General features: G+C 39.2%; 2 protein-coding genes across 2 annotated transcripts; both read left to right on the top strand.

Annotated features, from left to right (window-relative positions):
- The first annotated feature begins 3,580 nt into the window (after positions 1 to 3,580).
- Positions 3,581 to 7,153, top strand: LOC132107767 (sialoadhesin-like). The gene is made up of 9 exons (XM_059513963.1): positions 3,581 to 3,737; positions 3,889 to 3,929; positions 4,795 to 5,175; positions 5,258 to 5,545; positions 5,646 to 5,939; positions 6,171 to 6,279; positions 6,700 to 6,768; positions 6,906 to 6,924; positions 7,048 to 7,153. Exons 2-9 carry the CDS (start codon positions 3,893 to 3,895, stop codon positions 7,108 to 7,110), a joined length of 1,260 nt encoding a protein of 419 aa, XP_059369946.1. The 5' UTR covers positions 3,581 to 3,737; positions 3,889 to 3,892; the 3' UTR covers positions 7,111 to 7,153.
- Positions 7,154 to 17,896: 10,743 nt separating this feature from the next.
- Positions 17,897 to 23,887, top strand: LOC132107582 (sialoadhesin-like). The gene is made up of 8 exons (XM_059513693.1): positions 17,897 to 18,008; positions 21,478 to 21,858; positions 21,944 to 22,231; positions 22,328 to 22,621; positions 22,860 to 22,968; positions 23,390 to 23,458; positions 23,596 to 23,614; positions 23,738 to 23,887. Exons 1-8 carry the CDS (start codon positions 17,897 to 17,899, stop codon positions 23,798 to 23,800), a joined length of 1,335 nt encoding a protein of 444 aa, XP_059369676.1. The 3' UTR covers positions 23,801 to 23,887.
- The last annotated feature ends 2,707 nt before the right edge of the window (positions 23,888 to 26,594 follow it).

The raw sequence follows: 26,594 nt of genomic DNA, 5'->3' as shown, positions 1-26,594 counted from the left end.
TCATCTGGTTGTCCTGGTCTCTGCTGAGTTTCAGGGTTGTAGAGGTCCTCTCTAGGTGCTGATCCACCATCTGGGCTGGATACATACTGGATTCAGGTGACTCCAGTGACCATCTGATCTGGATACATACTGGATCTAGTGGCTACAGTGACCTCAGAATAAGAGAGAAACAGACTAATATTAGCATAGATGCCATTCTTCTAACAATGTATCAGGTACATCGGGTGTAGAGCATGAGCATACTGTGCCGCAAGCATATATCTGTGCTGATAAGCTCAGATATAACCAGCTTTGCCCAAGGGGGAAGAAAGCAGTCTAAATTGAAAGAATCCATGCCTGTAGGGCAGGGACATCCAAATTATAAAATCTGGCAAATGTGAACGGCGATGACCAGCCGGCAGCCACACAAACCTAACCAATAGAAACCCCACTGGACCAGTGGAGCGGGCCCTCACACCTATGGGGCATTGTAAGACTTTTGTGGCGTAAGTCAAGACTATTGAATCTACAATCCAGCAAGAAAGTCACTAACTTGTGGCTGGCAGTCTCTTATGTCAGCCTCCAAATCAAACAAAGAGCTGCTGTAACTGTCTAAACAGACTAGAGCACTTTAGATGTACTCTCAGTACCCTCACTGGACAGAGCAGATTAGGACGACTTAACAAGTCTTTTTTTTTACCAAACTCAAGACATGAGGAGCTGACTCACAGTACTTTTAAGTCAACCACTTGCTTAACCAGTGCTAAGGCTAGGAGGATGGCAGATTTAAGTGATAAGGGCCACAATTCAGCAGAAAGCTGTCTAAGCTCCCGTCATGGCACCATACATGAAGGCTCCACAGCTCCAGTCAGGGATACCAAATAATGTCTTTCACATGTGAGAGGTAATAATAATAATGTTCTGAAAGTCCCTCCTCAGTGGAATGGGCTACGGGGCTGCTGCTGAGAGTTGCACTAGCTCTGGGAGCCAGGCCTGGATTCTCCAGAGTGGGGCCACTAGGAGGAGTGAGCACTTGGTCTCCATGACTCGCCTGATGACCTGAGCAATCAGGACCATTAGTGGAAAGCATACAGGCAACGAGAACAGCGAGATTCATGCTCTGAGTAAGAGCATTCTGTTGCAGTGAGTGCAACGTCTCTTTTATGGCGGTGAGCTGCAGGTTGAGCTTCTTCCTTCTTTGGCTTCTTGATTGCAGAGTCAGCGAATAGATGATCCTTGTCACTGAAGGAGAATGATCTGATGAATGGTGTTCCGAGCTGACTTATATAGTGGTCGGCTCTGCCCTTTCTGGCTGGCTAAAACACCATTGGTTTGTGCAGCTGCACAAATGTGTACAAAACAGTCTTCAGTACAGAGTAAAACCCAATGTGTTCCCAAATGTGTTCCATGCAACAGGAGAGTCCTTTCGAAAGGCAACTACACATTTTATGTAGACTGGCTATAGAGAAACTATAGTAATGTACAATATGTTGAATAATGTTTTTTAACACTAAAGCATGCTTACTGTACATATTTTATTACACCTAATACACAAAATAATGATCTTTAAAAATAGTATCATATAACCCCTTTAACTTAACAGTTGAGATGATAAATGCAGATTTCCTTTTTTTCACCATGCTCCTCAGTGAACCAAAATCATACTCACTGAGTACATTATTTATTTTTACAATCACTTTATCAAAATGTGGAAAATATAACATGTTCTGAAATAAGTTGTTGACTGACCTCTGTCTGTTCTTTATTATTATTACAATCTTTTTACATCAAGGGTGACGATTATGAGGCTGTTTACAACAACATGGACAAGCTCAATTTATATGAACGTGTCTGATGATAATAAACAAAACAAATTATATTCAGCAGCGTATTTGTCTGTAGCATGTATTGATTTTATCAATGCTTTCCAAGCATGTATGTGTGAGAACATGAAGATTAAGGAGATGGGTCTATAAACCTAAATTTAAATATTTAATTAAATCTTCATTAATCCATTCAGGGCTTTAAGTAATCAGCAACATATTAAAATGTATAAGATGTTTAATAGGCAGCCAATGCAGTGTTGACAGAACCAAGCTAATGTCTCAATAATTCTAGCTGCTGCATTTTGGATTGAGCCGTAGTTTGTTTATAAAGGGCAACTACTCAGTAAAGCATTTTAATTATCTAGCCTTGAATTCATTAATTCAATTCTCATTTGACATTAAGAGCATTTGTCATAATTAAAAACCCTTTTTTTTGTAAAACGGAAAAATGTGGATTTACAATCACTGTAAAGCTGCTTTAAAGCAATCTGTGTTGAATTAACTGAATTGGTTAAGATTTGTCTTTGCACGTTGAACAGAAAACATAATAAAATTCACAGCATCACACATTCTAGTGTAACAGAGGCCAGCTGCTAAGAGCAATGCGGTTAAACCTCACTTCCCTGATCTCAAGAAGCACACTAGTGACCAAGGCTTGAGGCTGCAGTCTTTAGCAGCCTTGTTAGCACACCTAACTTCCATGCCAGAAACGCCTGTACAAATTAGATTTTCTCAATGTGTATGGAAAGTTCTAATGAGCAAAACAAGGATTTTTGTTTTAATGCTCAAAATAAATATACAGAAGATTGCAAAATCTGAAATATAGTCAGTCTTTTTTTTCTTTTTTTTTTTTGAGTCTGTAGCATGTATTGACTTTATTGATTGTATTAAAGTTGTCTCTGCTCTACTCTGCCATTTACCTACATGTATGCTTGCAGCATGTTTGTGTGAGCACATAAGTAGAAATAAAAATTAAAAATGATATATATATATATATATATATATATATAATTATCTCTACATGCATCACATGCTTTATATCACCCATAACTAATCTGCATTTGTTCCAGGCATTAATAGGCCATAGTATGCTGTGGTATGTGTTGATGCCAGTATCTTTTCATAGCTGCTAACTTCCGCTGCAGTCAGAGACGGCAACCAGCAATGCTTGCACTGACTTTAGAATTTTGACTGAATTTGCCAGAGAAGAAACACAACGTTTCAGTCACATTTACCACATTTCCCTGGGGATCATCAAAACACAGATTTCTTCTCAAAATTTTCAATACATTTTTAATCGACTATGATTCTGTTCAAACTTGTTTTTAAAATAAAGGTCAAAGGTCAACTACAGTGTTTATTCATAATATAAGTACATTTTTCCCCAGAAACCAGCAATATGCAGTACTGCAGCAAACAGTAAAATTGTGCTGTTGCATATATTACTGCAAATGTGTTTGTCATTAACGTTTGAAAGTATATTGCTAGTGAATTAACAGACTGTGATGAAACCAAATGTTATCAGAAATAATCATCTTTGTAAAAATGACTGTGAAAAGAAAATGTCTAATCCTATTTGGGCACAATAAAAAGTTCAGATTTAATTACTAACTGTTTTATACGTTAAGTTCAGTTTTGCGTTTTGTATATTGTTTTTAAATGAACCACGTGTGTATTATGATGTTAGTAAACTCAATTGTCAGAGTCGCAAATTGTGGCGTTCATGTCAGGAAATACTATTTTTGATTGTGGTGTCACAGCAAAAGCCCCTTGATATGATGAGCTATAACAAGATCAAGAAATATTTTTCATCTTGCTGGGTGTGGAGGACACTTTTCTGAAAATTATTCTTCTCCTTTCTCTCACTTCTCATATTTTGCTCTCCTTGGTAAAAGGTTATTATCTTTTCTTCTACAGAGGACAACTGAGAAGGTAGGAATGACAAATAATGTATTAGTATTAAATCATTATTATTAAATAAATTATTGTGAAAACTACAATTTAAGTGAACTGTTAGGCCGAAAGGTCACCCATTACTAACATTAAAATTTTTTATTTTTTTATTTTTTATGTATTGACCCAGGAACATGACAGCACCACTTCTACTTCATTTACTTTTCCAAGGTATATTATCTGTTGTCCTCTTTTAGGTATGTTTTGGGCATGTTCTGTCACAGTAGATGTTTTTATATGTTTATTAATATAATTTAACAGAAATTTCCACATTAGGCTGCTCAGTGATGATAATACCAAAATCATATAAAAACTAATAGGCTACAATTTTATACACACTTTATTCACAGCAGTCAAAAAATTCTGCCTTACACTCACAAGATCAAAAAATGTATCAGCATTTTGAAAAAAAAGTGAAACACATTATTGTGCGGAAACATTAGCCTTTACAGTGTAAATTGTGTGTCTGTGTGGCATTTCGAGGGTGAGTTAAGTTAAGGGTAGGAATTTTATATCGCCTCAAGTTGCCCGTGGTAAAGGACTACAGATCAAGATGGAGGCTCTCTAAAAACTACAACATCCAGATCACCTACCAATGAAGACTAGACAGACTAACATATGCTGTATAATTGACAAGTACTTTGACTAAGAACAACTCTCTCACGTCATTGAATTTCATTTGAATATAGATGGTGCTTTATTTTTATTTTTTTTGACAATATGGAAAGAACGTTATTTCTAATCACAGTATAAAATTATGATTGACTCAAGGCCATTATATTTTATGACTAATTTAATACATTTCTAATACTATACACCAAATCAGCAATGACAAGATTTATCAATCATATAAAAACAGCCAAACAGCTTCCAACTAAATGTTTACAGCAGTCGCATTACCTGAATCTACTACTAACACTTAGGAAATACACAAAGTTTAGTGTATTAAAGTGTGCTAAACTAACAGAAAACAAATTAAATGCTAAAATTTACAGCCTAAATTAACATGTGATGACTCCCAACTTTTGTCCCACAGTTGTTCTGCTCTATGATGCTTTGGGATGGGAAGTGAGCATGCCAAAAGATATTTATGGTCTCCAAGGTTCCTGTTTGGTCATACCATGTTCTTTCAGCTACACATCAAACCCACCTGAAAACCCACGTAGAGTTGTGTGGTATCAGTGGGTCTCTAAAGGTTATCCTTTAGTTTACGATCCTTGGCATGCAGACAGTGTCATTGAGATGTTCAGAGGAAAAACTGATTTATATAGTAACTCAAGTAGGGATTGCAGTCTGCTGATCAAAAACCTGGAACTGTCCCACCATGGAGAAAAATTATATGCATGGATCGACCCTGAAAACATTGGGTATAGGACCTACAAATTTTATGATGTCACTTCTACAATCCTTGTCAAAGGTATCTAAATTAATTTTCTTTCTTTAACTAATGATAGTTGTGAGAGTGCGTTGCCTAATTGTGACATTTCTGCTATTTGTAGAAAGTCCACAGCAATCCAGCATCAAAGTTTTTGGAGGTGACAGGACAGGTGACGCCATCACAGTAGTATGTTCAACTTTCCACACGTGTCCATACAGCAAACCAACCATCACTCTGAACGGTATAGAAGGATCTGATCAAATAGACAATGAGCATATTAAAGATGGCCTGTGGAAAAGCACTCTGACACGCACAGGTGTCGTAAAGACAGTACATTCGATTATTGAGTGTTCAGTAACACATTATGGTGGAATAACTGTGACAGCTACAAAAGATAAAAGTGCTAAATGTGAGTAAACACAAACATGAACTACTTTGTGTAATATTAACTGTAAGTTCAATTTAAATGCCACAGTTGGACCTATTTCAAGATTTCAATTCAATTTCAGGTGTCCATCATAACATATCGATTGAGCCTGAACTGGCAGATGTCACCGAGGGCATCGCAAAGAACTTCACTTGTAGTGTCTACCATTCCTGCCAGAATGAGAATCCAAACATCACATGGAACTATAAGAACATGCAGGTCACGGAGTGGAACAAATCACTTTCTGCTTTAGATCAGATCAGCTATTCTAGCATAACCTTTCTGGGGGCAAGAGAAGACCATGGCAAGAAATTGATATGTACAGCAAAATTTTCTGGAAGAGACATTACGGCATCTGTTGTCTTAAATGTGCAAAGTGAGTAATTTATTAGCATTTTGTCCCATTCATAATTTATATGGTTTCATACTGATTATCTTGTGTTCCAAATCTTGTGAATCCAATCCAAAATGAAGAATGTGCTTTGTTTTTCATGTAGCTCATACTTACACCATTGCCTTGCCTTTTAGATCAGTTATTATATTAGTTTCAGTTGTGTGCTAAAATTAATTATATATTTTTTTTTATTCCCCTCTCATCATGATGCAGACCCAGTGCTCATTGGACTCAAGATTACTGGTCTTTACATCCTAACACCGTCACTTGTGTTCCTTCTGGCTTGTATCCTTGTTGTAGTCATATTCAAGAAGAGACAAAGGTAACTCTACCATTCTACAAACTCTACCTAACTATTTCCGTTGATATAACTTATCTATGTATAACTTCACACTTCAACAAAAGCTAATTGTATATTCTGAGAACAAAGTAGATGTTGCCATACCACTTACCATATGTGGCTGTGTAGATGTTAACTGGATGACATAAAGCAAGCAAAGCTTATCTAATTATAATATTTTTTATGCATTTGCTGTCTTTGATGCTTACTTATGTGATCTTTAATGATCTGTTACTTCATTTAAAAGTTATTTAAAAGATATTGGAGCTGTCAGGATTTACACACATTAAACTTGAGGTTAAATCACACAGGAAATAAATTAGAAATTAAACAAAAGGTTAAAGGCATTATTAAAACTTACAGCATCAGCTTCTTTTTCTTACACACAACATATGTTCCCAGGTCAAAAAATGCAAGTCCAGAGTCAGGAAAAAAACCTTTCTCCAAACCTCGAATGCCCTCACCAAAGAGGTACAGCAACTTTGAACCACATAAAATTCTCTAATAAGTGGATTTTCAGTCTTTAACATTTTTCAAAATTAACAAAATATACCTGGTATTTAAACGAAATAACCACATAAATGTGTATTTTCCCTCATGCACCTCAGTGATCCAAAATCCCACTCAGTGAGTATATTGTTTATTTCTGCTATTACTGTGCTACACTCTGAGAATAGATTCTTTAACATATTACTTACTAAAATTACTGATGTTTGGCTTTGTACTTTCATTTCATAAATATTCCATAAGGATTATGATTATGAAGCTGATTACATCAACGAGGAAGTAGGCAACATCTATGGAAATGTCTGATGAAAAAGCTACACGTCAAAACCAAAAAGCATTTTACTATAGTAATTTTACTATAGTGTTTATAAGACTTTATTAATAATAAAACATTTGTCATGCATATTATGTATCATCAGGATATTATGCGTTCTAACACAATATGTAACATTTTTTTATAATATATGCATTTATCTTTGGAATATAAAATCCTTCTGAAGTATCTGAAGTATCACTCTGAATTATATACAGTATGTAACCCTGGGTCACAAAAGCAGTCTTAAGTTGCACGGCTATATTGTAGCAATAGCCAACAATACATTGTATGAGTCCAAATTATTGATTTTTCTTTCATGTCAAAAATCATTAATATTAAATAAAGATCATGTTCCATGAAGATATTTTGTAAATTTAAATTATGTAAAATGCATTATTATTATTATTATTATTATTATTATTTGTAAATGGACAACTTTAAAGGCAACATTTAGATTTTTTTCCCGATTCCAGATTTTCAAATATTTTGGCTAAATATTGTCCTAAAGCTGAAAACTTTCAGATAATGTATAAATCTCAATAAATAAATAATAATAAAAAAAATTGTACCCTTATGCCTGGTTTTGTGGTAATCTGTAAATTATGCTGACTGTTAATTTTTTTTTTTTATATGACTATATGATTCAATTATATTTTTGTGTCCAATTAAAGTTCAAATTAAATTATTTTATTTGTGAACAATTATTCACAGTTTTATGCAAGCGTTTATATGTTCTAAGCTTTGCAGTTCAGCAGTCCCCCACCAAAAAAAAAAAAAAAAAAAAAAATATATATATATATATAGCAATGTTTTTGCATTTCACACAATGTAGTTGAAACAAGATTATATATACTAATATTATAACTATAATAAAGATTAAGGATATAATACTTATAGTTTTAATACTTAAATTGGAAACTCCTTGTGTTTATGTTTTAATGGTGGAATATTCAGTTCTGTTCTCATCATCAGAGCTTGAACTGCTTGAGCTTGAGCTCTTCTGCTTATGTCTGGGTTCTTTAACAGCAGACACAGTGGAGTAATTCACTTCATCTTCTTCACTGGTATCAGATCCACCATTCATATTTGGGAATGGAAGTTGTTGCACACATGCAGAAGAAACATTTTCAGAATTTGGATTTTCTGACTGGGAATTCTAGCAAGAGGATGAAATAATAAAACAAATGTTCTCAATATACAGTTGCATAAAAAGTGCTCCATACAATTTCTGGTTTATCCTTATTGTAAACACATTATTGTGAGTGTGTTTGATCTGTAGACATATGCAGGACCCGATTTATGCATAAGCATTGTAGGCACGTGCGCATAAACAGCATTGTAAATGTAAAATTTTTCAATTACTCGTAAGATTTTCTGCTGAGATGTCATCTTTTTAGTTTTCCATATGTGCATCAAACCACATGCTTCCGCACAGAGTCAAAGCGGAAACAAAACAATATTATTCACTGAGTTGAATGCGGTTTTATTTTTAACTGCTAGAGGGCCACAAACAATACAATTTAACTTTAATATTTTGACATATTCTGGAGTCTTACCATTGTTTGCTTATTTTTTGACACATTTGGGTGGGTTTTTGTTGTGAAAACCTGGCAACCCTGTCAGTGAGCAGTGAGCTCGGGCCGATGACGTCATTTCCAGGGAGTTATGTTGTACACGCCCCTGTCCCTTGACTCCACCCCCACGTCAAAACAGTGCCAAAAAGCGAGACTTGCAGAAAAATGAAGCGCAAAGGGAAAACTGTATCGCAAGCTCAAACTAAACTGGCACACAAAATAAAAGCAGCGTTGCAAATAAATTAATAGATATGGCCATGGAAAATATGTATTGTAAAATCATTGCTTTTGCACTGCTTCATTTATGTTTTGCAATTCTTTATTTTTGTTTGCAACACTTCATTTTTTTTCTCCCAATACTTTATTTTCTTTTGCAATTCTTCATTTTTATAAGAAAAAAGCAACATTATTTTCCTCAATGCTTTAATTTTCGTTTGCAAAACGTTTTTTTTTTTTTTGCATATATATACGGCATTATTTTGACTCCATAGTTTTCCACCAACTGCCAACTTGAAGGGTTTACTGTAGATACTATTGAGTAAATTGCCAATAGGCAGGATCACATGCTTCAAAGTAGAATAACAGGCTATTATTGTTTTTCAGAGAAAAAAGTAGGCCTATGTGAACTTAGCATGTTTCCTAAAAATCTTTCAACATACTATGGTAATTTCATGCTTTCATAAAGGTTTCATGGAGTGATGTGCAGAAAACGTACTCGGTTACTAAACGTAACCTCGGTTCTCCCTAGAAGAGCGAACGAGTACTGCGTCTTAGCTAAGACGCTACGGGAAAAGTCTCTTTTCACGAAATACTGAAGCAAAAAATTATCCTTAATTTTGTATTTTTGTAAAGCACATTTGCAGCAGTACACAGCCATAGGCGAGACGGCCCGTTCGCCCATTGGCTTGTTCTGCGGCAACTGCACAGCCTATCGAGCGCAGGCTGATGCAACATCAGACCAATAAGGGCGCTTCGTGCCCTTCTTGCCGCTTCCCGCCGAAACGGGTGTGGCCCAACCTATAAAAGGAGCTCGAAAAGGCTGACTCACCTGATTTATTTCATCGCCAAAGGGAACCAGAGTGAATCGTGCGCACGGCAGAGAACGCAGTACTCGTTCGCTCTTCTAGAGAGAACCGAGGTTACGTTTAGTAACCGAGTACGTTCTCTTACGAGAGCTCTCTCGTACTGCGTCTTAGCTAAGACGCTACGGGAACCCAATGTAAAACGCCGAGCGCGCAGGGATCACACACCAATAAACCTGAAGCAATGCCCAGGATTTACAGTGCACAGTCACCTGAGGGACTCACAGAGAGTCCAGGACTGGAAGGGGGGAAGCCCTCCGTCCCATATCTAGCAGCATCCGTAGATGCGGCAATATGACATCACACAGCCGAGGCAAGGCCTGACCAATGTGGCAATGCGGGTCTTACGCAATACTGCCCATATAACAGTCGGCAGCGCATATAGCTCATGAACTCAGAATTCCCCTCAGGGCCCTGATTCGACTATACCGACAGCAGCCTTGCTTGCAAGGCGGGAACCTCCAGGTTATAGAACCTGATAAATGTAGACGGCGAGGCCCAACCTGTCGCCATACATATATCCTGCAAGGAGATCCCAGTAGACCACGCCCATGACGAGGCGACGCCTCTTGTGAAGTGTGCTCTGACGCCCAACGGGAACTGAAAGCCCCTGGAAGCGTAAGCTAACGCTATGGCGTCAACTATCCATCTGGATAGAGTCTGTCTTGGAACAGCCATTCCCTTGGAACGTCCACCGAACGAGACAAACAGCTGCTCCGTCTGCCGAAAGGCAGCAGAGCGAGACACATAAGCTCTTAAAACCCTGACAGGGCAAAGAAGACTCGAGTCTCTATCCTCTCCTGACACCTCCTAATCTCAAATATCGCCTGTGGTTTGACGCTATCTGTATTTGAAAATACGCGTCCTTCAGATCTATTGACATGAACCAGTCCCCTCTGCGAATCTGCGCGAGGAGCTTCCTGGTCGTAAGCATTTTGAAACTGCGTTTCATCAATGTCTTGTTCAGCTGTCTTAGATCCAGTATGGGCCTGAGACCCCCGTCTCTCTTGGGTACCAGAAAGTATCTGCTGTACAGCCCCCCTCGCTTTGAGCTTGAGACACAGGCTCTACAGCCCCTTTGCTCAACAGTTTTGATATTTCGGACCGAAGTATGTGTGCTACTTCTGTTTTGACCGTAGTTTCGACGCGCGCTGAAAAGCGCGGAGGGCGTCGGAAAAACTGTAGCGAGTAGCCTCTCTTTATAATGCCTAGCACCCAATCCGAAACCCCTGGAAGCGCTGACCATGCATCTGCATGAATGGCTAAGGGCTGGATGCGAAGCGCGCTCTGTTGACTGGGCAACGGTGGCGCTCGGGTGTGCTGCGCATTTGAGGCGGGGAGCGCGCTGATCACAGCGGGCAGATCGCTCCTCCTCGACCCCGTCCCCGCGCTTAACCGACTGGGGGAAGGCTGAGCCGGTCCCGTGGGACTCGATATGTCTGCGAGTAACTGTGGACTGCATATGTGCACATTTACCACTTTCAACTCGCTGTCTGCCTGTGCAGAGCGTACGTGCAAGGGCCTCGTTTTTACAGAAGCCACGCGCCGTATGTGACATAGTGTATGTGGGCACTGGGGAGTGGGCACGTTTACTATGCGGCGTGCTCGACCGATCTGTGTCGATCTTATGTGCGCGAGCCCTGTGTGCAGGGCTGTGCTTACATGTGGAGATGGGCACTGAGGAGTGGGCATCGTCACTGCATTTGTAGCACCATCGGCCGTGGCCGGACGAGCGTGCACGGGTTTCGTTTTTACAGAAACCACATGACGCGTGTGACATAGTAATTGTGGGCACTGAGGGGTGGGCACGCTTACTATGCAGTGTGCGCGATCGACTTGAGTCGATCTTATGTGCGCGAGCCCTGTGTGCAGGGCTGTGCTTACATGTGGAGATGGGCACTGAGGAGTGGGCATCGTCACTACATTTATAGCACCATCGGCCGTGGCCGGAACACCAGAAAAAACACTCTTTTCGTGAAACATCTGGGTAGCCGTGATAACGGCTTTTGTGTGCAGGCAAGCGGGCACTCGTGAAGGCTTGCGCATTGCAGAAGACACTGAGGCAGACACAACTCTTGAAACTGCAACAGCGGCGCGCTTGGGTGAGAGCTCGGCCACAGCAGAACTCGTACACCGGCGCTTTCCCAGCAGTGCTAGGATGTTTTTCGGGGCTTCTGGCTTCACCGCAATCCTCTGCCGCGCCCGCGGCTCGGGGCGACGGCTTGAAGAGCGAGAACGGGGTCCCGAGCTGCGTTGCTGACGCTGTCGCGATGACGCAGTTGGAGGCGGTGGGCGTGACTGAGAGCTCTGTCGGGCCGGTCTAGAGCGGCTAGCTGCAGAACCGGAGCGCTTCGGCAAGAAGTGCTTGAACGCCTGCGAAGCTTTCTGGTCCTCGGCGAATCTCTCCACAAACTCGTTGACAGATGATCCGAAGAGGCCAGCAGGAGTCAGCGGCGCGTCGAGGAACTTAGTAGCGCGGAGGGAGAGATCCGAAGCACTCCTCAGATCCGTGAGACAGATCGCTTCAGGTCCCATCTCATCCAGCTTGCGGAGGAGATCGCCCTGGAAAATCTGCAGCGTGGCCATGGTGTGTAGCGCAGACGCAGCCTGCCCAGCAGCAGAGAAGATCCGTGCGAGCATCGATGACGTCATACGGCAGGCTTTGGATGGCAACACCGCCTTAGTCCGCCGTCCAGCAGAGGGCGGGCAAAGGTGCGCTGCTATAGCCTGTTCCACCGGCGGAAGTGACAGGTAGCCTCTGTTTTTAGCACCGTCCATTGTGGAGAATGCTGGCGAAACAGCTGAACGGATTCTCGCCGAAAATGGAGCGTTCCAAGCTTTCGCCACTTCTTCGTGAAGCTCAGGAAGAAAGGGGGCGTGCTTTGAGCTTGAAGAAGAACGCTCATCCGGGAGATAGCTACCATCCAGCCGGGAACGTGAAGGGGCGCTGGTGCAGACCACTCGAGGCCGAGGCTCGCCGCGGCCAGCGCGAGCACTCGCTTCAGCTCCTTATCGATATCCCCCCGTCTGCTGGGCCTCTGAGCAGAGGGCGCGAGATCCACGGAGCTCGCCCAACCCTCACTGCCCGAAGCAAGCAGAGAGCACGTGTCCTCTTACTCCGACGCTGGCCTGAGATCCACTTCCTCGGATGACGCGTCGGCAGACAGCGGACGCTGAACATCGGGAAGCGATGCAGGGGAGGCCGGCAAAGGGGAGGGAACCGGCGAGCTCGGCCGAGCTGGAGGCGGTTCCTGTAGACGCTGCGAGCGGCGCTTCTTACAGCGCTGCAGCGCAGCGGATGATGCAGGCTTCGAGAAGAACGCCAGGCGAGTCCTCAGAGTCACCATAGGCAGTAGCTCGCAATGAGGGCAGCCGCCGTCAGCGAGCGCGAGCGCTGCATGGTCCTCACCCAGACAGGAGACGCAGATGACGTGACGATCTCCTTCGCTGAGCGGGGCTCTGCACGAGCCGCACGAGGGCATCTTTAAAAAGACGCAGCTCTTTTTGTGAGTGTGCGTCGCAAGGCGAACACACACAGGATATATAAAGGATACAGAGGATATAGGATATAGGCGCCGGACAGCGCAGCAGGAACGGCAGTGGAAGGCGGCGAGGCCAGCAGCTTCAGAATGGCTCGTCCCGCTGATATGCTTCTCAGACGGCGCTTGCTTCCTCCGTGATCCAGCGATACGTGAGCTTCGCTGAAGAGATGAAAAATCAGGTGAGTCAGCCTTTTCGAGCTCCTTTTATAGGTTGGGCCACACCCGTTTCGGCGGGAAGTGGCAAGAAGGGCGCGAAGCGCCCTCATTGGTCTGATGTTGCATCAGCCCGCGGTCGATAGGCTGTGCAGTTGCCGCAAAACAAGCCAATGAGCGAACGAGCCGTCTCGCCTATGGCTGTGTACTGCTGCAAATGCGCTTTACAAAAATACAAAATTAAGGATAATTTTTTGCTTCAGTATTTCGTGAAAAGAGACTTTTCCCGTAGCGTCTTAGCTAAAACGCAGTAGGAGAGAGCTCTCGTAGGAGAACTATCCTACATATATCATCAAAATAGGTAAGAACAATGAATTGCTTGGTTATCATGGTTACTCCAAAGAGGCAGTTGTAAATAGAGGGTAATGTCTAAAGTCTGGCAGAATAATTTCTAGATTAATGCAGCTAATAATTGATTCCAGTTTGAGTCATTTGAAAAATACATATTTAAAATGTGTTATTTCATACTCACTGCCAATAAATAACATGATGTTTTCAGATCGTGATTCTACTATAGCAATGGCTGCTGTACAGTAATATATTCCTGGGTTCTGAGGTTCTGATGTTCTGACAGTACGGTCATGTTGTCCTCCTCTCTGTACCAATTGTAGACCGTGGCAGGAGGATATGCATCTGCACTGCAGGTCAGAGAGACTGGAAACTCTCCACTGAGTTAATGTTGTCATGTTATGGACGATTTTTATCATTGGAACATCTATAGACAAAGGGACATGAATATATTCTAATTATTTGTTAGATGGAAATCTATGATTATTTGATCAATTGTTATACAACGACAAATTTGGACAGTGTGATATTAACCCAGCTATCATGACAATGTCATTCATTAGACTAGTTAAACCAATCACACAACATTGGACAATCTTATATCTGTCAGAAAAGCCAAAAAGCTAATTTTAATTTTTTTTGTCACTAAAAGCTAAGGTGTGTCAAGTAACTTGTAAAAAATAAGTACTCACGTTTTTCCTTGATCTCTACTAATGGAGATTCTCTTTTTCCAATGGAGTGTTGAGCAATACAGGCATATTGACCAGAGTCAGAGATTTCCAGAGAAAGAAAGTGTAGTCTCTGTTCATCTTTCTGTTCAATTGTCTTTAACTGTCCATTGAAGTCTTTCTTCCACTCATATGAGGGTGGAGCAGGATCGGCGCGAGCCTCAATGTAATGGTCAGCTCACTCCCAAATGTTTGTTCTCCTTTAACACTTACAGTCACATTTTTAGGTGCATCTATAAACACATATATACAGTAAGAAAATGAAACCCAAATTATTTAGGAAAATTAATGCTCAAAGTCCTATTTATCAGTTTGGTCCCTTTCAAGTAAAATTAAATCGATCTTGGATTAGGTTTACCAATTGTGTTTCTCTGCTGCCTGCCCCGACCTCTGCCTGGTATTGTTACTGATTTCTGGTTCTCAAAACGCAATTTGATAATAACTAGAATATCAAAATCAACTGCGTATGGCAGATTCTTTTCTTATTTGGCACCTAAACTCTGGAATAACCTACCTAACATTGTTTGTGAGGCAGACACATTCTTGCAGTTTAAATCTAGATTAAAGATCCATCTCTTTAACCTGGCTTACACATAACATACTAATATGCTTTTAATATCCAAATCCGTTAAATGATTTTTAGGCTGCATTAATTAGGCAAACCGGAACCAGGAACACTTCCCATAGCACCTGATGTACTTGCTACATCATTAGAAGAATGGCATCTACGCTAATATTAGTCTGTTTCTCTTTTATTCCAAGGTCAACGTAACCACCAGATCGAGTCTGTATCCAAGTCAGAGGGTCACTGCAGCAAACCGGATCCAGTATGTATCCAGACCAGATGGTGGATCAGCACCTAGAAAGGACCTCTACATCCCTGAAAGACAGCAGAGACCAGGACAACTAGAGCCCCAGATACAGATCCCCTGTAAAGACCTTGTCTCAGACGACCACCAGAACAAGACCACAGGAAACACATGATTCTTCTGCTAATCTGACTTTGCTGCAGCTTGAAATTAATCTGCTGGTTTCATCTGGTCAGAAGAGAACTGGCCCCCCAAATGAGCCTGGTTTTTTCCAAGATTTTTTCTCTTTTCTGTCACCGATGGAGTTTTGGTTCCTTGCAGCTGTCGCCTCTGGCTTGCTTAGTTGGGGTCACTTCATTTATAGCGATTTCGTTGACTTGATTGCAAATGATTGCACAGATACTATTTAACTGAACTGAGGTGATGATATCACTGAATTCAATGATGAACTGCCTTTAACTGTCATTTTGCATTATTGACACACTGTTTTCCTAATTATGTTGTTCAGTTGCTTTGTCGCAATCTTTTTTGTTTAAAGCATTATAAATAAAGGTGACTTGACTTGACTTGACTATCAGTTTGCTGAATGACCAAACTGCATTGAAAGTAGGCCTACAAATTATTTAGAAGATGATTTCTACTTTTAAGGAAATAGAAAGAATGCTGTAGTTTAAAAATAATTAATTAATGGTCAGACACCAACAAATAGTCCAGCATCAAGGAACTCTACAAGTGATCTCTCATTAAAAAGCTTCAAAAGATCATGAATATACCACACAACAAGAGAGATATTGAAAAAAAATGATTAAAATATATTTAAACACCAGGAAGAGATGAAATCATCCCTCCTTTTCGTGCCGAAATAGTGGACTTAGAGGAGTGCAAAGGTGAATTAATAGCCAGGGAAGTGCTAAAGCTCAATCACAAAGTAGAATGGTTGAGATGGTTGAGGAATAGAGTTGTTGTTTATAACTATACAGAGTTGATCTATACAGATTTGAAAAATCAAAGAGAAGGAAACCTGCTATGGTTTAGTGTCTACCCATAGCCTACCATTTTTCAGTTTCACATATTCTTGAATGTGGACACAGATTCAGTTTGACACACCCTAGAAATTGACTCTTTAATCACTTATGCTCTGTTTGTGATTTGAACTATTCAAACACTTCCCAAAGAGTGGAAAACACAATAGTATTAAGGTTGGCTGTGTGCATGTGCTTGTTTATAGTTAATGCATTAAACTAGTAAAAAGTGCCCCGTTTAATGATTGTGTGGATATATGTGTGCATCTAACTAATCAACCCCACACCACTTTTCACAATAAATCATCTTAAAGTACTTCCTTGGTACATTCAATCAATCTGAATCAAAGTTAGACAAGAGTAGACAGTAGTTTCTTATGGCAATTCATGACCCCTTTAAGTCAGCCACCAAGTTTAGGACTGTTATCTCGCATCTTGAGTAAAGTGGAAAGGTCCAGATGACATGACCCACGTTCCATTCATTTATGGCTTTTAGTTTCACATATCTTGGACACAACAGTCACAAATTCAGTTTAACCTATCCTGCCCACTGGGAAAGTCCGGGAGCTCCCTATAAACAGTACAGCCTATATGCCTGAGTGAGGATGCAGGATAGAGGATGTCTACAGAGTACAAATGTTAACATTATTTTGTGTGTAATGTTCTGGGGATCTGTGTCTGGGAATCATTTAGTTGTCCCGGTCTCTGCTGAGTTTCAGGGCTTTTGAGGTCCTCTCTAGGTGATGTTCCACCATCTGGGCTGGATACGTACTGGATTCGGGTGACTGCAGTGACCAGATGATCTGGATACAGACTGGATCTAGTGGCTACAGTGACCTCAGAATAAGAGAGAAACAGACTAATATTAGCATAGGTGCCATTCTTCTAACGATGTAGCAGGTACATCGGGCATAGAGTGTGAGCATAGTGTGCTGCAAGCTAGTAGCTGATAAGCACAGATATAACCAGCTTTGCCCAAAGGGGAAGAAAGCAGTCTAAATTGAAATAATCCATGCCTGTAGGGCAGGGACATCCAAATTATAAAATTTGGCAAATGTGAATGGCGATGATCAGCCGGCGGCCAAACAAACCTCACCAATAGAAATCCCCCTGGTCCAGTGGAGTGGGCCCTCACACCTATGGGGCACTGTAAGCCTTTTGAGGCATAAGCCTATCACATCTACAATCCAGTGAGAAAGTCACTAACTTGTGGCCGGCAGTCACTTATGGCGGCCTCCAAATCAAACAAAGAGCTGCTGTGACTGTCTAAAAAGGCTAGAGCACTTTAGATGTACTCTCAGTGCCCTCACTGGATAGAGCAGATTACATTCTTTATTACCAAATTCAAGACATGAGGTGCTAACTTACTGCACTTGCAAGTCAACCACTCGCTTAACCAACACTAAGGCTAGGAGGATAGCAGTTTTAAGTGATAAGTGCCACAATTCAGCTGAAAGCTGTCTAAGTTCCCGTCAAGGCACCATACATGAAGGCTCCACTGATCAGGGATACCAAATCATGCCATTCGCCTGTGAGACAAGGTCCCTCCTCAGTGGAATGGGCCATGGTGCTGCTGCTGAGAGCTGCACTAGCTCCACCAGGATTTTCCAGAGTGGGGCTACTAGGAGGAGTGAGTGCTTGGTCTCCCTGACCTGAGGAATCAGGGAAATCGGGGGAAAGCATAAAGGAATTCACTGGGCCAGAGCTTTTTGCTGTATTGTACTGTAAGTATGTAGGGCAGTGATAGTTGTATTCTGAGGCAAAGAGGTCAACATCCCAGATTTTTTTAGAACCATCAGAGGATAGAATCCATTTCCCTGGGGCTACATTGCCTCAAGGTTAAAACTGCCTGGAACCTGAACAGAGTTCTTCCTGTGCTCATAGAAGGAGGCCCAGAGCCGTCCTGTAAAGAGAGTGTGACCTGAGACCGCCTTGGCAATTGATGTAAGCTACCACTGTCATGCTGTCCATGGCATGGTGCCGCCTCAAGTCCGGCAGGAAGGTTTTCAGGGCCTGGAAAATCACCAACATTTCTAGGCAGTTGATATGTAGGTGTTGCTCTGGGGTTGACCAGCAGCCCTATAACATGCCCGGAATGGCTGTCCAAGCATTGAACTGGGATTTGAGGAGATCTGTTTTTTTATTTTATTTTTTTATGGAAGCTCGCTGTGAAAGAGCAGCCAATTTATATTTGTGTGTGAGAGAGTGTGAAGAGGAAATTTTCTCTTTTGAGTATGCGAGTCCACTATCACAGAAGTAAAATATTCAGGTATGCAGTGCACCTGTAGTACATGACCTGAGGAGAAGAAAACTCCATCGCCCAGAGGTGTTCGGAGGGATGGAGAATGAAAACAAGCTGTTTTTGAGGCGATAACTAATCCTCTCTTAATCTAACTATAATCCAACTAATCCATCTTCCTCTCGGCAAAAGTTTTCTTTGCTAGACTCAATGCTCTCACTATGATAGCATCCAGTCCCTGTGAGTGCAGCGACAGAGTGGGCGTGGTCCAGATGCATCTATTCTGAAGCTGTCAATGAAAATAAACATTGGGGACAGCGTTCTCTTTTATTCTGCCTAAAAAGATCAAACTGCTAGATGAGGAGTGCTGATGATCTTCACATGTAAACTCACTGGCAGATCAAAGTGCAGCATGCATCTGCTTAAAGAGATAAAAGCTGCTCATGTTGTAGTCAAGGACACTAATCCTTATTCATAAAACACACTGGCAGAGCACAGCGGGGAGAGCGAAGCATGCAGGAGCTGGCTGTTCAGCCCAATGACTCCACTGTTTCTTTCTACGAGCTCACTGAGAGAAGAGAAATGGGAGAGCAGGGCTGCCTTCATTGAAAAAAGCAATAAACGAGTGGAGAACAGCGAGACTCATGCTCTGAGTGAGAGGATTCTGTTGCTGTGAGTGCAAACCTCCCTTCTGGATCGTGCAGGGTTTTCTGCACAAGCCACACTCGCGGCACGACATTTGGAACAACGTCAATAGGAAATTTGCTCAGTGACTGAGCAAATAAACACACTAGTGACTGACGCTTGAGGCTGCAGTCTTTAGCAGCCTTGTTAGTGCACCTAACTTGTACGCCTGTACACATTCCACTCAGAACAAGTGAGGGTAAGAACCCGGAGGGGTTACATATTCACTCACTGATGATTCCTCTATATTCATAGAATAAACAACAAGAATAAATGCAGATAACTATGTTTTTTTTTCTTCACCATGCACCTCAGTAAAACAAAATCCTACTCAGTGAGTTTATTATTTATTTCTACCATTACTATATTAAACTGTGGAAAACAGGCCAGAACCAGAATCTGTGGTTTTAAATGCTAGTAAGTTATTGACTGACCTCTGTGTCTGTATTTTCTATTGAAATATTACATTAAGGGTTATGATTATGAGGCTGATTATGCCTCAATGTGTATGAACAGTTCTTATGAGCAAAACAAGGATAAAAAGTTTTTTTTAAATCAAAATAAATATACAGAAGATTGCATACTATCAGAAATATAGTAAGAGTCTTTTTTTTCTTTGAGTCTGTAGCATGTATTGACTTTATTGATTGTGTAAACGTTGTTGCCTCTGCTCTGCTCTGCCATTTACCTATGCAGCATGTTTGTGTGAGCACAAAAGTAGAAATAAAAATTGCACTAAAAATAGATCCGAAAAGGACGTCCATTCTAGCAGCTCTCATCTCTATAAGCATCACATAATTTATATCACCCATAACTAATCAGCATTTGTTCCAGGCATTATTAGAACAAATGTCTATGTGGTAGGTGTTGAGGTCAGCATCATGTCACAGCTGCTAACTTTCCGCTGCAGTCAGAGACAGCAACCAGCAATGCTTTCACTGACTTTAGCATTTTGACTGAATTTGCCAGGGAAGAAACACAATATGTTTCAGTCACATTCACCACATTTCCAGTTTGGCGTTTTGTACATTGTGTTTAAATGTACCACTTGTGTATTATAAAGATCTTAACCCTCACTTGTCAGAGTCGCAAATTGTGGCATTCATGTCAGGAAATACTATTTTTTAACTGTGGTCTCACAGCTCAAGCGCCTTGATGTGATGACCTACTATGCTATGACAAAAGATCAAGAAATATTTTTCATCTTGCTGTGTGTGGAGGACACTTTTCTGAAAAATATTCTCATATTTTGCAATTCTTGGTAAAAGTTTCTTATCCTTTCTTCTACAGAGGACAACTGAGAAGGTAGGAATGAAAAATAATGTGTTATTATTAAATCATTATTATTAAAGAAAGTATTGTCAAAACTAAAATTGAAGTGATAAACTGTTAGGCTGGAAGTTCACACATTACTGACATTTAACTGATATTTGTTTCTGTATTGACCCAGGAACATGAAAGCACCACTTCTACTTACTTTACATTTACTTTTCCAAGGTATATTATCTGTTGTCCTTTTTTAGGCATGTTTTGGGCATGTTCTGTCACAGTAAATGTTTCTATATGTTTATTAATTTACAGAATGTACAGAAATTTCCACATTAGGCTGCTCAGTTATGAAAAAAACAAATTATATAAAAATAAAAGGCTACAATTTTATACACACAGGGACAACTTTATTCACAGCAGTCAAAAAATACCTACTGCCTTACACTCACAAAATAAAAAAAATTGATCAGTATTTTGAAAAAAGTTAAACACAATATTGTGCAGAAACAGCCTTTACAGTGTCAATTGTGTGTTTGTGTGGCATTTCGAGGGTGAGTTGTGAAGGGTAGGAAAAAAAGACTAGACATACTAGCAAATGCTGTATAATTGATAAGGAGAGTAAAAACAAACTCTGCAACATCATTGAATTTTATTTTTGGACAGTATGAAAATAATGTTATTTTTAATCACAGTATAAAATGATGATTGACTCATGCCCATTACACTTTACGAATAATGTAATAAATAATAAATGTTTACAGCAGTGGCATTAGCTGAATCTTCTGACACTTATTAAATCTACAAAGTTTAGTGTATTATAGTGTGCTAAACTAACAGAAAAAAAAAATTAAATGCTAAAATTTCCAGCTTAAATGAACATGTAATAATTCCAACTTTTGTCCCACAGCTGTTCTGCTCTATGATGCTTTGGGATGGGAAGTGAGCATGCCAAAAGATATTCATGGTCTCCAAGGTTCCTGTTTGGTCATACCATGTTCTTTCAGCTACACATCAAACCCACCTGAAAACCCACGTAGAGTTGTGTGGTATCAGTGGGTCTCTAGAGGTTATCCTTTAGTTTACGATCCTTTGCATGAAAACAACGTCATTAAGAAGTTCAGAGGAAAAACTGATTTATATAGTAACTCAAGTAGGGATTGCACTCTGCTGATCAAAAACCTGGAACTGTCCCACCATGGAGAAAAATTATATGCATGGATCGACCCTGAAAACATTGGGTATAGGACCTACAAATTTTATGATGTCTCTTCCACAATCCTTGTCAATGGTATGTAAATACTTTTTTCTTTCTTTAACGCGTGATCTAGTTGTGAGAGTGCGTTGCCTAATTGTGACATTTCTGCTATTTGTAGAAAGTCCACAGCAACCCAGCATCAAAGTTTTTGGAGGTGACAGGACAGGTGATGCTATCACAGTAGTATGTTCAACTTTCCACACGTGTCCATACAGCAAACCAACCATCACTCTGAACGGTATAGAAGGATCTGATCAAATAGACAATGAGCATATTAAAGATGGCCTGTGGAAAAGCACTCTGACACGCACAGGTGTCGTAAAGACAGTACATTCGATTATTGAGTGTTCAGTAAAACATTATGGTGGAATAACTGTGACAGCTACAAAAGATAAAAGTGCTAAATGTGAGTAAACACAAACATGAACTTTGTGTGATATAGCTGTAAGTTCAGTTAAAATGCCAAAGTTGGACCTATTTCAAGATTTCATTACAATTTCAGGTGTTCATCATAACATATCGATTGAGCCTGAACTGGCAGATGTCACCGAGGGCATCGCAAAGAACTTCACTTGTAGCGTCTACCATTCCTGCCAGAATGAGAATCCAAACATCACATGGAACTATGAGAACATGCAGGTCACGGAGTGGAACAAATCACTTTCTGCTTTAGATCAGATCAGCTATTCTAGCATAACCTTTCTGGGGGCAAGAGAAGACCATGGCAAGAAATTGATATGTACAACAAAATTTTCTGGAAGAGACATTACGGCATCTGTTGTCTTAAATGTGCAAAGTGAGTAATTTAGTAGCATTTTGTCCCATTCATAATTTATATGGTTTCATACTGATTATCTTGTGTTCCAAATCTTGTGAATCCAATCCAAAATGAAGAATGTGCTTTGTTTTTGTTTTTCATGTAGCTCATACTTACACCATTGCCTTGCCTTTTAGATCAGTTATTATAATAGTTTCAGTTGTGTGCTAAAAAATAATGATATATATTTTTTTATTCCCCTCTCATCATGATGCAGACCCAGTGCTCATTGGACTCAAGATTACTGGTCTTTACATCCTAACACCGTCACTTGTGTTCCTTCTGGCTTGTATCCTTGTTGTAGTCATATTCAAGAAGAGACAAAGGTAACTCTACCATTCTACAAACTCTACCTAACTATTTCCGTTGATATAACTTATCTATTTATAACTTCACACTTCAACAAAAGCTAATTGTATATTCTGAGAACAAAGTAGATGTTTCCATACCACTTAACATATGTGGCTGTGTAGATGTTAACTGGATGACATAAAGCAAGCAATGCTTATCTAATTATAATATTTTTTTATGCATTTGCTGTCTTTGATGCTTGCTTATGTGATCTTTAATGATCTGTTACTTAATTTAAAAGTTATTTAAAAGATGTTAGAGCTGTCAGGATTTACACACATTAAACATGAGGTTAAATCACACAGGAAATAAAGTAGATATTAAACAAAAGGTTAAAGGCATTATTAAAGCTTACAGCATCAGCTTCTTTTTCTTACACACAACATATGTTCCCAGGTCAAAAGATGCAAGTCCAGAGTCAGGAAAAAAAACTTTCTCCAAACCTCAAATGCCCTCACCAAAGAGGTACAGCAACTTTGAACCACATAAAATTCTCTAATAAGTGGATTTTCAGTCTTTAACATTTTTCAAAATTAACAAAATATACCTGGTATTTAAACGAAATAACCACATAAATGTGTATTTTCCCTCATGCACCTCAGTGATCCAAAATCCCACTCAGTGAGTATATTGTTTATTTCTGCTATTACTGTGTTACACTCTGAAAATAGATTCTTTAACATATTACTTACTAAAATTACTGATGTCTGGGTTTGTACTTTCATTTCATAAATATTCCATAAGGATTATGATTATGAAGCTGATTACATCAACGAGGAAGTAGGCAACATCTATGGAAATGTCTGATGAAAAAGCTACACGTCAAAACCAAAATGCGTTTCACTATAGTGTTTATAAGAAGACCAAAAATGTCAGAGTTTGTTAATAATAAAACATTTGCATATATGCATTCATCTTTGGAATATAAAATCCTTTAGGTAGGTTGGTTGAGCAAACAATTCAATTTATCACTCTGAATTATATACAGTATGTAACCCTGGGTCACAAAAGCAGTTTTAAGTTGCACGGCTATATTGTAGCAATAGCCAACAATACATTGTATTAGTCCAAATTATTGATTTTTCTTTCATGTCAAAAATCATTAGGATATTAAATAAAGATCATGTTCCATGAAGATATTTTGTAAATGTAAATTTTGTACAATGCATTATTATTATTATTATTATTTGTAAATGGACAACTTTAAAGTTAATATTTACATTTTTTTTCCACCCTCCGATTCCAGATTTTCAAATAGTTGTATTTTGGCTAAATATTGTCTGAAAACTTTCAGATAATGTATTTAAAAAAAAAAAAAAAAAATTGTACCCTTATGCCTGATTTTGTGATCCAGTGTCACATCTGTAAATTATGCTGACTGTTAATTTTTGTATATGACTATATGATTCAATTATATTTTTGTGTTCAATTAAAGTTCATGTTAAATTATTTTATTTGTGAACAATTATTCACAGTTTTATTCAAGCATTTAAATGTTCTAAGCTTTGCAGTTCAGCAGTCCCAAATACAAATGTTTAATGGGAAAAAAAAAAAATATATATATATATATATACTGTATGTATATATATATATATATATATATATATATATATATATATATATATATATATATATACATATATATATATAAAGCAATGTTTTTGCATTTCACACAATGTAGTTGAAACAAGATTATATATACTAATATTATAACTATAATAAAGATTAAGGATATAATACTTATAGTTTTAATACTTAAATTGGAAACTCCTTGTGTTTATGTTTTAATGGTGGAATATTCAGTTCTGTTCTCATCATCAGAGCTTGAACTGCTTGAGCTTGAGCTCTTCTGCTTATGTCTGGGTTCTTTAACAGCAGACACAGTGGAGTAATTCACTTCATCTTCTTCACTGGTATCAGATCCACCATTCATACTTGGGAATGGAAGTTGTTGCACACATGCAGAAGAAACATTTTCAGAATTTGGATTTTCTGACTGGGAATTCTAGCAAGAGGATGAAATAATAAAACAAATGTTCTCAATATACAGTTGCATAAAAAGTGCTCCATACAATTTCTGGTTTATCCTTATTGTAAACACATTATTGTGAGTGTGATTGTGCTGTAGACATATGCAGGACCCGATTTATGCATAAGCATTCTAGGCACGTGCGCATAAACAGCATTGTTGTAGAAATGTAAAATTTTTCAATTACTCGTAAGATTTTCTGCTGAGATGTCATCTTTTTAGTTTTCCATATGTGCATCAAACCACATGCTTCCGCACAGAGTCAAAGCGGAAACAAAACAATATTATTCACTGAGTTGCATGCAGTTTTATTTTTTAACTGCTAGAGGGCAACAAACTACACAATTTAACTTTATTATTTTGACATATTCTGAACTGAAGTCTTACCGTTGTTTGCTATTTTTTTGACACCATAGCATAGACTGCTGAACCTTCAGGTTCTCTAAAATCAGTCATACATTTAAAAGCATCATTAGTGCATTTGTCATACATTTAAATGATAGATATGGCCATGGAAAATATGTATTGCAAAATCATTGCTTTTGCGCTGTTTCATTTAGGTTTTGCAATTCTTTATTTTTGTTTGCAACACTTCATTTTTTTCTCCCAATACTTTATTTTCTTTTGCAGTTTTTTCTTTTTTATTAGCAAAAAGCAAAATTATTTTCCTCTATACTTTAATTTTAATTTGCAAAACTTTAATTTATTTAGCAAAACTTTTTTTTTTTTTTTTTTTTTTTTTTTTGCATTGACTCCATAGTTTTCCACCAACTGGCAACTTGAAGTGTTTTTTGTAGATACTATTGAGTAAATTGCCAATAGGCAGGATCACATGCTTCAAAGTAGAATAACTGGCTGTAGCATTGTTTTTCAGAGAAACAAGTAGGCCTATGTGAACTTAGCATGTTTCCTAAAAATCTTTCAACATACCATGGTATTTTCATGCTTTCATAAAGGTTTCATGGAGTGATATGCAGAAAACTATCCTACATATATCATTAAAATAGTAGGTAAGAACAATGAATTGCTTGGTTATCATGGTTACTCCAAAGAGGCAGTTGTTATACAGTACAACGACAAATTTGGACAGTGTGATATTAACCCAGCTATAATGACAATGTCATTCATTAGACTAGTTAAACCAATCACACAACATTGGACAATCTTATGTCTTTTAGAAAAGCCAAAAAGCATTTTTTTTGTCACTAAAAGCTAAGGTGTGTCAAGTAACTTGTAAAAATAAGTACTCACGTTTCACCTTGATCTCTACTAATGGAGATTCTCTTTTTCCAATGGAGTTTTGAGCAATACAGGCGTACTGACCAGAGTCAGAGATTTCCAGAGAAAGAAAGTGTAGTCTCTGTTCATGTTTCTGTTCAGTTGTCTTTAACTGTCCATTGAAGTCTTTCTTCCACTCATATGAGGATGGAGCAGGATCGGCGCGAGCCTCAATGTAAGGGTCAGCTCACTCCCAAATGTTTGTTCTCCTTTAACACTTACAGTCACATTTTTAGGTGCATCTATAAACACATATATAAGAAAATGAAACCCAAATTATTTAGCATTAATTAA

This window comes from Carassius carassius, chromosome 28, assembly GCF_963082965.1.
Source record: "Carassius carassius chromosome 28, fCarCar2.1, whole genome shotgun sequence".
Taxonomy (NCBI): Eukaryota; Metazoa; Chordata; class Actinopteri; order Cypriniformes; family Cyprinidae; genus Carassius; species Carassius carassius.
This window is presented reverse-complemented; position numbering and strand designations above follow the sequence as displayed.

Bases quoted from the DNA above. Each gene is read 5' to 3' on its own strand.
- LOC132107767 (XM_059513963.1), top strand. From the start codon at position 3,893: ATGACAGCACCACTTCTACTTCATTTACTTTTCCAAG. The intron at 5,546-5,645 runs GTGAGTAAACAC...ATTCAATTTCAG, and splicing joins AAAAGATAAAAGTGCTAAAT to GTGTCCATCATAACATATCG. The intron at 5,940-6,170 runs GTGAGTAATTTA...ATCATGATGCAG, and splicing joins TGTTGTCTTAAATGTGCAAA to ACCCAGTGCTCATTGGACTC.
- LOC132107582 (XM_059513693.1), top strand. From the start codon at position 17,897: ATGCCATTCGCCTGTGAGACAAGGTCCCTCCTCAGTGGAATGGGCCAT. The intron at 18,009-21,477 runs GTGAGTGCTTGG...TTTGTCCCACAG, and splicing joins GAGTGGGGCTACTAGGAGGA to CTGTTCTGCTCTATGATGCT. The intron at 22,622-22,859 runs GTGAGTAATTTA...ATCATGATGCAG, and splicing joins TGTTGTCTTAAATGTGCAAA to ACCCAGTGCTCATTGGACTC.